General features: G+C 33.4%; 1 protein-coding gene across 1 annotated transcript in view; it reads right to left on the bottom strand.

Moving 5' to 3' along the window:
• Window positions 1–2,126: 2,126 nt before the first annotated feature.
• LOC105337506 (uncharacterized) overlaps window positions 2,127–15,497 on the bottom strand; it is a 54,697-nt gene continuing 41,326 nt past the window's right edge. The window contains exons 38-50 of the mRNA XM_066084958.1: window positions 15,349–15,497; window positions 14,627–14,749; window positions 13,486–13,549; window positions 12,107–12,286; window positions 11,328–11,390; window positions 10,681–10,860; window positions 7,553–7,754; window positions 7,068–7,146; window positions 5,679–6,335; window positions 5,342–5,395; window positions 4,485–4,566; window positions 3,673–3,717; window positions 2,127–3,209 (exon numbers count right to left, since the gene is read on the bottom strand). Of these exons, the coding sequence (XP_065941030.1) occupies window positions 3,076–3,209; window positions 3,673–3,717; window positions 4,485–4,566; window positions 5,342–5,395; window positions 5,679–6,335; window positions 7,068–7,146; window positions 7,553–7,754; window positions 10,681–10,860; window positions 11,328–11,390; window positions 12,107–12,286; window positions 13,486–13,549; window positions 14,627–14,749; window positions 15,349–15,497 (2,012 nt within the window). The 3' untranslated portion in view covers window positions 2,127–3,075. The remainder of the gene's footprint in view (window positions 3,210–3,672; window positions 3,718–4,484; window positions 4,567–5,341; window positions 5,396–5,678; window positions 6,336–7,067; window positions 7,147–7,552; window positions 7,755–10,680; window positions 10,861–11,327; window positions 11,391–12,106; window positions 12,287–13,485; window positions 13,550–14,626; window positions 14,750–15,348) is intronic.

The following is a 15,497-nucleotide window of genomic DNA, read 5'->3' as shown; positions in this document are numbered from 1 at the left end:
ATATACCGGGTATGATATTCATATCAAGACATTAATCTACACCAATTGCAACGCATCAAAATACTCATTCTTAAATATTAAGTTGAAGCTAATGTTTAAAACATCTATAATATTATGAAGATTGCACGCGTGTCAACATATATGATATGCATCCAATATCTGTACATGTTATCTACCCATAAAATTTACCTTTTATAGCATTTTACAATAAACAAGGATATAATAATTTGACCAGTTTGAATATTGGGAATACTAGTATAAAAATCGAAGAAAAAAAATCACAGCGTTCAATAAATTATTCAAAACGAAACTTCCACTTAAACGACCCTTTTTATGAAGATTTTATTGAATAGATGTTTTTTTCATTGGTAACATAGAAGTTAATAAGAAATCGAGTATTTTTAAAAAGGTTTGCAAGTTATATGTGAAGATCAAAGTTCTTGGATGCATTAAAAAAAGCTTTTTAGTCACATGTATTTTAATACGCTCATATATACTCAATCATATATAATTATATGCAGATCCAATCAATTAGAAATAGATGACCTGAATCTACGCAGATTCTCAAATGCTTGAGATTAAAGGGACAAAGACACGATTTAAGCTAAAATATTCTTTTTATCTTTTTTTTCCATTTTCAATGTTTAGATCGCGAATGGGAAACTTACACATAACTTAAGCTTTAAAAATGTGAATGTCGTACATGTAAGTCGAATTATATGCGAGGTACAGAGTTGATAATTTCTTGTTTTGTAAACGTAGTTAAAGTCTTGTTTTTTGTTCATCTGCGTTACATTGGTAAAACTTTCATCTAAATCTTGGGTTTTTAATAATATAATTAATGACCACAACGAAAACGTCTATTTTGTTTGTTACTGGTCTTTTTCATGAAGATATAACAATAAATTTTACAGTATTATATTTGTAAACAGAAACATGACTTAGACATTGCTTGCATAACAAAAAAGTACAAATTCTGTGTCTCGCTTCTTGATATTCTAATTTTGGTCAAACATTCGAAATTTACTGCACATGCCAACCATTCTAAGAACTTAAAGGGGATATTTTTCAATTTGAGCTAAAATTGTTTCTTTATCCCCCTATTTCATTAGAATTAGGTTTGTATTTATTAAATGTCCTTTAGGTAATTCATTAATAGCATGTGTAAAAATCAAGGCTCTTAGATTGTTTGTTGTATGAGTATATTCTTAAGTTCTTAAGTTGGAAACATGATATTTTTGTGAAGGTTATACTTGAATGTTTACATTAAAATTTAAACATCATTATTGTACATGTATATAAAAGGAAACGAAAATATTTGTTTTTATAAGTTTTGTCACGCAACAAAAATAAGCTTAACATAGTTGATAAACTAAATTAATCGTCTGTAAACTCTAGTTTACGGGACGTAAGTTTAGTTAACGACGTTAATCTAATCTGTAAACCATAGTTAACGCAACAATCTATGTTTCAAAAGAGTTAACTAAAACACTAAATACAATCATTTGCTACTGCAAAGCAAAGTTCATCTGATAGATAAAGCTTCACAAGCTGCAAACTACACTTAAAAACTCTATACTATAATCAAGGAATATAAATTAAAACGTAATTTATATGATAAACATAGTTTCACGATTTGTGAATCTACGATAAACAACTCTCAAGTATAGTTAACGAATGTTAATTAAAATTTACAGATGTAAATATACCGGTATTCATCAGCAAATTATATTGTTAACGTTTTGAAAAAATCGTTAACTATAGTTTTTGTTCAGTTTTTGTTTAGAACCTATAATATACAGTCGATAAACTTAGTTTATTGGCGGTAAAAAAGAAGTACACAGTTCAAAGTCAATGTTATTTCGCCATTAGATCAAGGTTCATACATTAAAATATCGCCACAAAAAATGTTGTTACTAAGTATGCCTTGGTTTCTGGGTGCGGTGTTCCTGACATATAGTCATTGACAGCTTTAAACAGTTGCAAATGTGTTTCCTAAATGGTCTTCCTTATTCTGCAGTACTTGTGAACTGATACTTCCAAAGTGAATTCCAAAGATCTACTGTGACATTTTTTTCTAGGAACAAATGCAGAATCTTTTCCAATGACAAAATCATAAATACATGTACTTTCAACAATAATTTATTTTCTTTCTCCTGAAGCCATTTACAATCCCAACACTGTAAACAGCGCTATACAAAACATTATTAAATAATATATAAAATATCCTAAATCATGGACGGATTTTATTATGAATTTAATACGAATTTTAAAGGCACAGTTTATATCTGTAATAATCGTACTCTGTTTTCCTGGAATACTTATATTACACTGTTTTCCGTATATAGTAAAACTATCTGTGTGTACAGAACAAAATTAATGTACACATATTCCACACACAACAAACTTGGCACATACTAAAATCTGGAGACGGAAATCATTAGACGTCTACACTTGATTTAGAAAATAAAATACACAGATACAATTCAAACAACCCTGTCATATAAAGCAATCATTTACAAATTTGTTGCTAATTCTAAATATATATATTCTGTGGGGTAAAAACAAAGGCTTTCCATGTTTAGTTTTAAACAAAATTCTTCATACACACACTAGAAATAATCAAGTGATTGTTTATGAATATCAATCAACATGAAAGGTAATGAATGAACAAAAATGAATTATTAGCATTTCCTATAATAGTAGCTCTATAAACTTTCAATGTCTAGGACATGTTGGCACAGTAGAATGAAATCCTTCCTTACAAAGTTTGACAAACGCATTACAATGGTCAACCGACTACTAGTATCAGCTCCACTCGAAATGGTTCAGCATCACGTGTCGAGGTAGAGCTAAGAAATCTGTACATGTAATGGCACATGGTTTTATGAATGATTCAACACAACATTTTGTACTATACGTATCAAATCTTACACATCTAGGAACCTGCACGTCACACAGTTTCGTTCACATTCTTAAACAAACAATAACAGAGGGTCAGTCTATGTTTGTTTTAGAGTGTTGGGTGTAACAGTGCACAATTCTTTTTGTCCAAGATTTGACACAATGAACTCCTCATTTCCGTTTCGAGTTATTTCTGTAGAAGGGTGCTCGGATGGTCCGAGAGAGAGGTAGAAACTGGCCTCCAAAAGCCTTTTCTTCTTGATGGTCCTGGCTTATCATTAGTTGTATTTTTGTCGGCACAGCTTCTGCAATCATTCAAGAAGGGCAAAAATTATAAAGATTTACGCATCACATGATTATACATGTAATATAAAGTTATTTGGATTACGCTCCCCCCTAAACAAATGCAATACTAGTTATTAATGCAATATTATCTCACAAAATTGCATAATGATAACAATTTTCAAAGAAGATAAAAGTTTGAATTGTGTTTTCTAGCTCGAATATAAACGAATACTTATTTATATATACATGAAAAAAAAAATCAAACAAACATAAACAAAACAAAGAGCATTATATGTACTTAGAGTAGCCTATAAATTTAACCTGGTGGACATTACATTTAAAATCTAAAATAAAAACAAACAATATAAATTCAAGGTCTGAATTTTGATTGCAAACAAACATGGAAACGCAGCTGGCACGCCAGAAACAATTCTGTTCCTAATGTTATATCAACCTAGTCACTGGCACAGCACAAAGTCTCACCCGACAGTTTCCGTTTAAACACCAGTTTGGGAAGAATTATTGACTCTGTGTAAACCACAAGAATATAAGATAGAATCAACTTTCTGGATATATTCAAAAGTTCTCTGAATACACAAAAACCCTGTATTCCAATAAACTTAAAATCAATTTGTTTTCACAAAATTTGCATTAATTGATATACACAATTTTGTAAAGGAGAAAAATATTAGCACAACTAAAGAGTAGAAGAAAATTAAATTTAAAAAAAGCATGCTAACATTAAGTTTTTTGTCTAATAATAAACTGCAAAAAGGCATTCTTTTAAAACAAATACCGGTATAGAGTTAAAAGTGAGCAAAATCTTTCAGAACCAAGCAGAATATATTAATCATAAGCATTAATAATTTTTGCCGCCGTGAATCAGAAGTTCTTGGAAAGCACAACAGTCAGGTTATGTACAATAACAGTTGAACATAATTACGGTAAATTAATTTACAAGAGTAAGGTAAATGGAAGAATTTAATAATATGGTGTATTTTGTGACAACCTTTTTATCAAAAATAGATAACTTTATTATATAAAATTAAAATAACAAGCATACTGGCAACTGAAATATTATCTATAATGACACGCAAGTCATAATCATAAAGAGTCAAAACCTATACAAGACATGCAGTTCAAATGATATAAACACTATTTTACTGTAATAACAAAAAACAAAAAAACAACAACCAACGGTCTATGTTTACATGGACTAGGACACATATACAAAATCAGCAGTAGTATAAGGAGTTAAGCAGAGAGTTGTTAGAGGTGAGAAAGGCAATCCATACCTGTTAGTGAGCTGGGCGTGACGGACTGCTTACCTACTGACTGGCGACCCGATTTGGCAGATCTCACTCGATTTTGGTGCTGCTAAAACGTGTCATTAGAAGCAAGAGTTACCAACAGTAATAGAACACTACATGAATACAAGAACCCAGACCCTAGCAAACAGATAGAGATTCGCCCCTTAACCTCTCAAACATTATTTTATAGTGTGAAGCATTTATAGCTGAGTTTATTTTAGTTTATAACTCTCTGTTTTCTTTATTTTGCCTTTGCAAAGAGATTTAATATGACTGAGTCTTTTTGTGTTAAGATGATATAAATATATTAAACTTCAGCAATAGTAAAAGAAATATGAATGTTTTATATTAACAGATCATAACTATAACTAATGCATAGAGATATATACATCTATGTATTAACTAACAAATTGCTTGAACCATGCATAGACTAGTTCAGTTACTGAAAATTAAAATCCTGAAAGCAGGAAATGAAGCAGAGTTTGAGATTTCGTTACTTTTTGTCTGCAAGTCACATTACCATGATTTTCAAGTGGTCCAAATACTACAGCAAAACAAAACAGTACCATGGGTTAAAAGCCCTGACCATCCCTTCCCCCTTTTACACCACTGATAATGGAAACACTTGACATTGTCCCTCAATTAGTATTTGTTACGTTACAATAATCATACATACAATATGGTGCCATTCAAATTAAATTGACCAGCATTGTTAAAACTTCATACAAGTTTTGCGAGTTTATATTAACATAAAGAATACATGTTACAATAGGGAGAGCATTAGTTGGAACATACAGACAATATTCATATGACATAATTCCGCAGCCTGTATGGTCGCTTACCTTTCCAATACTACGGTATTTGTTGGTAGATAGAGTCAATCCAGTGATTTCAAACTAAGAAGGTACATATACAAGAAATGTCAAATAAGTCTGAAATCTTTATTGCTTTGTTTCTGATTTGTTAGACAAGTGTTTCCATTTCAGTTTTAATGAAAAATTTTATAAATCATGCAGAGCAAATGCATACTCAAACAAATTTGAAAGTGTAAATTTTGTGTTTTTGATTCAGTGTAACTTTTCAATTTCATCGAGCCTGAATCCTTAAATATGCATTTGCTGGATGTGAAAGAACAAAAAGCAAGGAAAGAACTGGCAAAGCACACATGCAGAGACACACCTCAAAGTATTTATCTGATTTGCGATCCTCTTTTCCAGTGATCACATTGGTTATTCCATCTCGCAGATCCTTAGCGCTTTTGGACTTAGTGTTAGTCATTGCATATCCATTTGCATCAGCTAGTCTGATAGGGTGGTCTGTGTCTGGATACAATTCCACTCTTGGAAAGGCCTTCTCCATTTTGGATGAAGTTTGGGTGGCAGTGGAGGTTGTGTTCAGATTAAGGCTATTTCTATAGACACTAGCCCCAGAGCTGTTGACATGGGTTGCATTAGCACTACTAGCAGGGATGGTATATACAGTTTCTGAGGTGGACTTTCGAGCGTTTGTGATATATGTATTGCTGTAGTTGAGCGAGGTGTCACCTGTGATCATTAAACTTGGATCTCTCCATTTCTGATTTCTATCATGAGTTCTATCACTTATTGGATAATTAGTTACACTCTTGGATTTATATCTGGCATTGAATGGTCTCTTGTCATCAAAACTATTGCCAGGGGGTTCTCTAGTTAGAACCGTCTTGCTTTTATTGCCAATAGACAGTGCCTGACTATTGGAATTTCTATTTTCGTTCATTTTGTAATCATCAAGAGACTGAAACTTCTTTATTTCTTTAGCTTTCTGTTTATCACGATCCTTTGCCAACCTATGCTCTTGCTGTAAAGGAATACCAAGAGCCATAGACAGAATGTTAATTCTGAAATACCTGGATGCTTCTAACTAACCCCAAAGTACCAAGTAAATTTTATAATCAGAAAGTGGACAGAAATAGAAAGATACACAAATTTACAAAAGAAATGTTTTCATCTGTCCAGAGCTAGAGTAACCTTTTTATATGATCTCTCTGCCATTAACAATGATTCAATTTTACGACAGAAATAAGTTTCCATCTGTCCAGAGTAACGTTTTATATTACTTTCTCCATTAACAATGCTTCTTTCAAGAACACATTTCATTGGTTACTTTTGGTGTGTATCTATATACACTTGAAAAATATTCAATTTAAAGTACATTGTACACTTGTATGTTCCATATCATGTTTTGAAAGAGGGCGTTACTGAAAGAAGGATATCTCTAAATACATGCTGTTAAATATTGAAACTAGCAAAAGTTAACTAGCTATTGTGTGTTGAGTAAATAACCATTAAAAAAGATAATATGATAATTATAATGTCATTTATGCATACAAATAACTGATTATTTTTCTCTAAAGTCAACACAAAATAACTAGTAGCAATAAAAGTCAGCAGGCCGAAAGCTTTCAACATAGACATGCTTGTACATGTACATGGATGTATTGAATATATAATATAGACTGGGTATGTATATAGTGAGAGAGGACTTGGAAAAGTAACATGCAAGGACTGTAGTGTGTAAAGATCAATTTACCTCAATATCATGACGGATCTCATTCGTTAATTCTTCTATCTCTTCTCCAGTTTCCCTCATCAATCTTTTAATGTAACCACTGAAAAGATAGTCCTTATGATGTCATAACAATAAATAAAATCCAGCATGAACTTAACATCAAAACGTTTTGAAAATTACCGTAAGTACCAGCACATTGGTACTACTTTAATAATGACCGTATCATTGAATCTGAGGTTTCCAGTCCAAATCCAAACTAAATAGGCCTATATGGTTTTCTTTATCAAATAAAAGATGTTACAGCAATATGTGCTGTATCCAGCAATATGTGCTGTATCAATTGAATTTCATATTGCTGAAAAATACATTTTATCACTGTTCATGGAAATTAATCCTTTATCAGCGAGAAACCTAATGCAAAGCATGGAATATGAAAATGAAGTTTTTACATGCACATATTACTACATTTCATTTAGCTTCTGCTATAACTGATAAAACTCAGGTACCCTGTTGTGGGACTGAGATGATTCTGCTGCATGGCATTATTTGCGAGTGACTGTCTCAGTTCCTTGATGCTCTCTACCACGCTGTCCATTTCCTTGCCCCCTTTGGCTGACTTGACCCTGGGTCCATTGTGATGGTGAGGGTCCTGGAGATAGTCTGGTCCCTCTGTTGATGGTCCCGGATCATCGTCAGACTCTCTCATTCCTACAGGAAGAAGAGTTTGCTTCAATAAAGGCAGACAACAGGTTTTAAGTGTCTTGTTAAACTGGTCATTACTTATTCTGTCATTCAGAATGTTTATGTTTTCTTTTAAATGTATAATGATCATATTAACAAGCTCATGATGTTGTGCTCAATTCCGATCACATCTTCAGTACACAAAAACTGACCCTCAGCAGGGTGTTTAAACACAAAAGAAATGCTTATAAAAACATTAAGCTTTGTGAGCACTATGCAAATGTGCAGTAGGAGAAACACTGGATTATCATCATTTCAAGTGAACTGTTCTCATTTTAAACCAGCAAATGCTACTTATATAGTTAACAGCTAGCTACATGTATATAAAAGAATAATTCAAATTTTCTTCATGTTTTATGAATTTCAACATGTGTGTAAAATAAGCAATAACTTGTATTTTTTTTATATGCATGTATATTGAAACAAGAGGCCAATAGGCCTTAACGGTCACCTGAGTAGCATATATCCCATTAACAAACTTGTCATTGAGTCTCATATATGCATCTAATTAATTAGGTTTCATACTGGAGTAGAAAATTTTTTAATTTTTAATGACAACCACATTTCAAAAAGAACTGTGAAACCTATTATTTTGGTGAAAAACTAAAAGATCTGGTCTACAAAATCATGAATTCAGTTTTCCTTTCAAGTGTGTGGGAGTAAACAAGATAATTTTTTAACGTTATATGCATTGACATCTATACATCCAATTTGGCCCTGCCCTAGAGTCACACTCCATCCTTGAGGGGACATGAAAATTAAAATTTCAGTAGAGGACTTCCTGGTTAACATAATTTTTAGTCAGTTTTTTTATACAGCTGTGTGAGAATAGAGAAAAATATTTTTAAACATTATATGCATTAACACTATATTGCCATATTGCAACCCCCCCTTTCATGTCCTGAACCCCTGAACCAGGGGCCATGAATTTCACAATTTAGGTAAAGGAAATTGTGGATATCATAACCATGTATTCAGTTTTTGCCCACATGTATGGGAGTAAAGAATAAGATTTTTTAAGATTTAATGCATTTTTACTATATGGCCATATTGGCCCCACCCTCGAGCCTGAACACCTAACAAAGGGGTCATGAATTTCACAATTTTAGTAGAGGGCCTCATGGACATCATAACCATGTATTCAGTTTTTGCTCACAGGTGTGGGAGTAGAGAAGAAGATTTTTCAAGATTTAAAACTGTTTTTCTATATGGCCATATTGGCCCCACCCTAGAGCCTGAACCCCTGACCCAGGGGTCATGAATTTCGCAATGAAGGTAGAGAGCCTCATGGACATCATAACCATGCATTTAGTTTTTAACAAATATATAAGGTAGTAGAGAAGAAGATTTTCTAAGATTTAATACATTTTTACTATATGGCCATATTGGCCCCACCCTAGAGCCTGAACCCCTGACCCAGGGGTCATGAATTTCACAATTTTGATCGAAGGTCTCATGGATATCATAATCATGCATTTAGTTTTTAACAAATATATATGGGAGTAGAGAAGAAGATTTTTCAAGATTTAAAACTGTTTTTCTATATGGCCATATTGGCCCCACCCTAGAGCCTGAACCCCTGACCCAGGGGTCATGAATTTCACAATTTAGGTTGAGGGCTTCATGGACATCATTATCATGCATTTAGTTTTTAACAAATATATATAATAGTAAAGAAGAAGACTTTCTAAGATTTAATACATTTTTACTATTTGGCCACATTGGCCCCACCCTAGATCCTGAACCCCTGACCCAGGGGTCATGAATTTCACAATTTAGGTAGAGGGCTTCATGGACATCAAAATCATGCATTTAGTCTTTTAAAAATATATATGGTAGTAGAGAAAAAGATTTTCTAAGATTTAATACATTTTTACTATATGGCCATATTGGCCCCACCCTAGAGCCAGAACCCCTGACCCAGGGGCCATAAATTTCACAATTTTGGTAGAGGGCTTCATGGACATCATAACCATGTAACCAGTTTTTTCCTCACATGCGTGGGAGTAGAGAAGAAGATTTTTGAAAATTTGGCTTTTTTTTGCATATTTGGCCCCGCCCGTGGCACCCCAGGGGTGGTAGAGCCATGAATTTCACAATTTAGATTCTTCTTACCATAGAGATGCTTCACACCAAAAATGGTAACGATTGGCCTGATAGTTTTCAAGAAGAAGTTAAAAATGTAAATTTGTTAACGCACGACGCACGACGCACAGACGCACGACGACGGACGAAGACCAATTGCAATAGGTCACCTGAGTGACTCAGGTGACCTAAAAATCTAGATTTCAGCATGTTTCACTGTGATTCTCTGCTTTAAACAGTCATATGTTATATGAACAGCTCCTATTTTATAACCAATAGACATTTTTTTTCTATTGCCTGCTGTAACTTGTGAACCTGACTTTGATTTGGAACAAAAGAAATTTTACTTTTGGAACTATTTACATGTACCGTACCTAAATAAAGGAGAAATATAACTGTTTTTAATGTATAAATGTAAATATGAATAATAAATAACTCGAGTGGATTGACAAGATTTTTTGTGATTTAGTATTCATATAAAATTCTATTTTTTAAAGTTGTTAACCCTGAAACTGCTGTAAATCTCAAAAGAATAATAGATAAAAAAAAAGTAGTGTGAAATTAAACTGAAATAAAACAAAACCAAGAAGTTAGAAAGCATCAACAGTTAAAAGTGAAAGTGAAATGTCAGCTCGAAACGCAGGTACCCAATTCAGGAAGGCTTCAATACCAGTGAAAGAAGAGAAGTCTTCAAAAGATTTCCTCAGATCAGACTTAAACTGAGGAAAACAATTACGCTGGAAAGTACTGCGATCTTGAATTGACCCTCTACGCAAAATTAGCCTGCCCAGATTTTTAATTTCCCTGCCTGGATTTTTAATCTCCCTCGTTGTCAGAAATGGAACATTATTTTCCTGCGGAATCACGACAGAGAATTTTCTCTCCAGTGCTAACTCTATGGGATTAATGGATTCCTGCACACAAGTTGGTACATATGAAGGAACTCTCTTTTCTTGTGAAAACTGGTACAAAACATTGGTTTCTTCAACTGTTGAATAAGAAATCAGTAAGTCCTAACAAAGAAGCATTTTCTTTGTATTTCCAGATTGAAATAAAATGATGTCAGATAAGAAGCTGCTTCTACATGTTACTGTTAACTCTACAAGTTTCATCAAAGAAAACACACAAACCAAGAATACATTGATTAATACAAGTACCACCACCAAGAAATTCAATGTATTCTTGACTGCAAAGAAACTGGTATTCATCTATCATTATATCCAAATCATCTTACAGTTTTAAACATTGAATTTGAGTTCTTATGCTCATTGCATATTGGTAGACATTTTTCAATTTTTTAATTAAAAAAAAAAAAAAAAGATAGAACATTCAAAATTTACATGCTACTTTCGTATTAAAAAAAAGAGATAATATATAAAATCACACACCTGTATGTACTTTTTACACTAAACAACACACAAAATGCAAGCACGATAAAACAGAGCTAGACTTTACCCATTCTGCTCTTTCTTCCCCCTTTCTCCTTGTGTTTTCCCTTGTGGCCATGTTTTCTATGATCTATATAGTAAAGAAGAGATTTTTCAAGTTTGAGCAAGAATGATCTAAAAGTACTATGATTGATTATGAATAGAGTATTCAGTACCCAAGAAGAAGGATTTATGTATTGTAGGGATCATAAGAAATGTTGCCTTTGGTGCGAGAGGTCTCAATAGTTTGCTTAGCTCACATTGGATCTCAATCTCACTCTAAAGATGAGTAAATGTATGCTTTAATTGAAATTTAATTCCTGTTTTTTTAATTTCAATTTAGCATTGGAACCAACTAGGCTATGATGACAAACATGCAACCATAGGCCTTGAAACATAAGGGTTAATTACAATCATGATTATTCCAAAGTAAAGAATGTCCCATTCTTTCTGAAGAAATGGAATGCTTATTTAAGAAAATTGAGACCTCCCATGAATCAAAATCGAAGTTGTATTCTAATGCTAAAATGATTGTATCAATCCATGTACTGTGGAATCATTTTTATTTATTGGGGGTCAATGTTTGTGGGTAGCCAAAATTTTCCTGGTTCATGGGAAAGTAAATTTCATTGGTAGCAGGCTTAGGATAATATTGATACATATCAAGCAAATGCCTTTGTTTGTGGGGATGAAAATTTGTGGACAAGGGTTATCCACGAAAGCAAGGAACATTGGTCCCCCACAAACAATGATGATTCCACAGTATGTCCCAACAGCCAGATGTCAGATACAGAGAATGCCACTGACCAATCTCCTCCTCTTCCTCCATCACTGGCTCCTCCTTGGCAGTGGTTTCCTCAGTGGCATCCCCTTGTGAGGGGGGCAAGTGCTCCTCAGGTGGGGGTGGGGGTTTTTTGTGATTATCAAGAGGTTCATAATTGTTAAATGAAGTTTCAGGCACATGAGCACGAGGTCGGCTGTTTTTGGCTGAAATGTACATTTATTAAGCATGTTTCTCATTCATAACAAATTTTTGTAATTTCAATTTTCTTTTATAGAAGTTAGCACAACATTAAGATACATAATAACAGATATGTTTTCTCCAAACTAACTGAAATAACACATAACTTAAACTTTTCACTGAATTATCAACTTGATCTATTAATTATTCATCATACTGAAAAGGGGAAACAGTAATTAAATTTAATGACCAAAATGCATGCAATCAATGAAATTTATTACTTAATAAAATTTTGATACAAGTAATATGGTGCAAGTATATTTTTGGAAGCATTTTGTGCAATAAATCGTATATATGTTATAATAATGTAATATAACACTGCTTAATAGTGTGCATTAATCTAAATAATGCATAAACATTTACATATTAATGATCTTGATTGAATACATGAAGCCTTTCAGCATGCTTTTAAAGCAAAATTGACTGCAAATCATGCAAATGAATTTATATTCTCTGAAATTATTAGTAAATGAAAAGGCCAATTCAATTCTTATATTACAGTGTAATACATGTATTAATTTAAATATCTATATGAGGTTTTGACATGTTCATGCATCTACAAAATTTCTAGAGGATCCTATAGCATTTAAAAAAAATTGTCTGAAATTCTAAAGAAGTGGAAAAAGGATTGATAGACTAATTTAAAAGGAGATGCCCAGGGTAACTAGGTGAACTCTACAGTATAGGTAAAATGGGAAGGAACTAAAACATCATCCTTTAGACCCAGCCATCAGAGGGGACAATTGTTGTTTAAATACCTGGAAGTTCCTTATATAGTTTTTACCAAGATTTACAACAAAAATAAAGGCACAGTTAAATCAAATTCACAACAAAGTATATCAACTACCCTCCAGCATCACAAAGTCATAATAATTCCTAAATGTAAAGAGATACTACATGTATTATAAAAACAGACAGGACTTCACATATTTCAATCTTCATCACCATTTAGTTTTACTATCTTGTATTTAGGTATTATTTTGATTATAACAAATCCAAATCACATGCTAACTTTAGACACCCATGCTACCCGGTACAGTAATGTGACGTACAGATACAACATTCATGCAATAGTATATGACCTTAACAAGGAGTTCCCATTGGTTTGGTGAGTGTGGGGTCATTGCCATGGTTACAGGATAGAGAGGTTAGTAAGGGAGCTTACCATGAGTATATTGTTCATCAAAAGGGTTAGGGTGCTGACGAATGGAATTACCTGATTTGTCTCCCTGTAAGAACAACAGCATCATTAATATTCATATTTAATCAGCTTTGAATTAAAGATAACCACAGAACAGAACAAAACAAAAAAAATCAAATTTATTTTTCTGTCGTGCAAATTGTGTGAGGGTGTGAGCAGCATGCAATGCAACAATGTGTAATCTAATTTGTTATTTCTGAAACCATTTGTCATGCAAGCCTAGAGTGTTGTGTCCTTGGTTCTCAAGGACCTTGGATTTGTTTTGATTATACTGTACTTTAATAATGGAGGAAAAAAGTCCAAGACTCTTTTGTCTAAAATATGTTTCTAACTTTAAATTGTTACTTTCCAGACAAAGAAATGTTGAGATTTCCAAAGCAGTTCTGCTTTCATCAATTAATCCATTATTATAAAAAAACATCTGATCCAGCGAGTTTAAGCCTTGCCAATAATCATCGTTTAAATTGAGTATGTATCAGAGACATAATCTTGGACTTCATTCCAAATACAAGTATTCATTTTCTGACAAAAATGTCCAAAAAATGGCGTCCTTGGGAACCAGGGAAAGACTTTAACCCTCTGAAATAAAAGCAGTAAACAGAGGTTTTATGCATATCTATTATGGCTTTATAGTCTGATTTGAAATAGGTCAGAATATATCTTCAATCTTTATTATAAAATTGTTTACCATAAACAAAATTCTGAAGCACCTAATATAGGGGTGCTTCAAGGATCTATGCTATTCTGGGAACAATTAACCTATCTAATACTTAAAAGATTACATATTTCTATTATATCTAGAAATACAGGTGTATAATTGTACACATGTTTATTTTCTCTATTGATAGATTCAAATTAAGCAGAATTAATTGTCCATAAAATTTTATAAATTAAAGGATAATCTTGTTGAAGAGAGTTCCTAGCATTTAAGGGATGTGAAGGACGATGGTTTAATATACACCAATTAAATGTCAACATTATAATAACAAGCAGCTAGAATTAGCGATGGTTTTAAGTTGGTAGTCTATAAATCTAGTGGGTAAGCACATGGATCGAGAGCCAGTCGTACAGCACACGGTTAGGGTCGCCGACATGCATCCTATACCTGCAGGATAAAAGTGTGGGTCAGGGAGTCCTGGATGAGAACCAGATTGGGGTTGATCTGGTCTCGCCGGATGGCCAGTTTGTGGCGGTAACACAATCTGCCTGTTACTGGGTAGGCAGGCTGCTACAACAAGGAACCAATGGACATCATCCAACAACATCACCACAAGCCACGAGGAAAGCTTACTCGGCCACGGAGCAGCCATATTACAGGGTCTTATTGATACGACACAGGTTTGTATAATGTGTGTATATATATATGTGTCCACTATTAATCACAAACACCCTCCACCGTTATTTGAGACAATGATATAATCTATCATCTATACATGTATGATATTATTGCATCACAAGTGTGAGCTAAAGATATAAAAGAAAACAAGACAAACTTCAAACTACATACAAATAAGTGAAGACACTGTGAATAAAATCAGGTGAATCTAAGAACTGTTCACATAGAACTCTGATTCTTAAAAGAAAAGTCCAGAGAAATTTATGGAATTTAATATCAAAATTTCTATCATACAAAATGTGCTCTTTGATAGCTTATTCATTTGGATCCAATAAAGATATCAACTTTAAAATTTCCATGAGACAAAAGCCGGGCGATCAGAATTAAAAAACTATTTTTTATTACTTATTACTTTTTGACTGCGTCATCAAATCTCTATATATAAGATCTAATACAACAGTAAGGTGAGGTGCAGTGCACGGTGCTCTTACATGTCTACATGCCTGGGTGAGCACATCCTGCTGCCTCTGTTGTGCTGCGGACACCTCCAGGATGTGCCTCTGGGTGGGCTGTCTAGACATGGGGATGCTGGCCTGGTGGCTGATCTGGGACCGCACGATCTCGTCGATGGTCGGATCCG

This window comes from Magallana gigas, chromosome 5, assembly GCF_963853765.1.
Source record: "Magallana gigas chromosome 5, xbMagGiga1.1, whole genome shotgun sequence".
In the NCBI taxonomy this organism is placed as follows: domain Eukaryota; kingdom Metazoa; phylum Mollusca; class Bivalvia; order Ostreida; family Ostreidae; genus Magallana; species Magallana gigas.
Note: the sequence above shows the minus strand (reverse complement) of the source record. Positions and strands in the feature narration are given on the sequence as shown.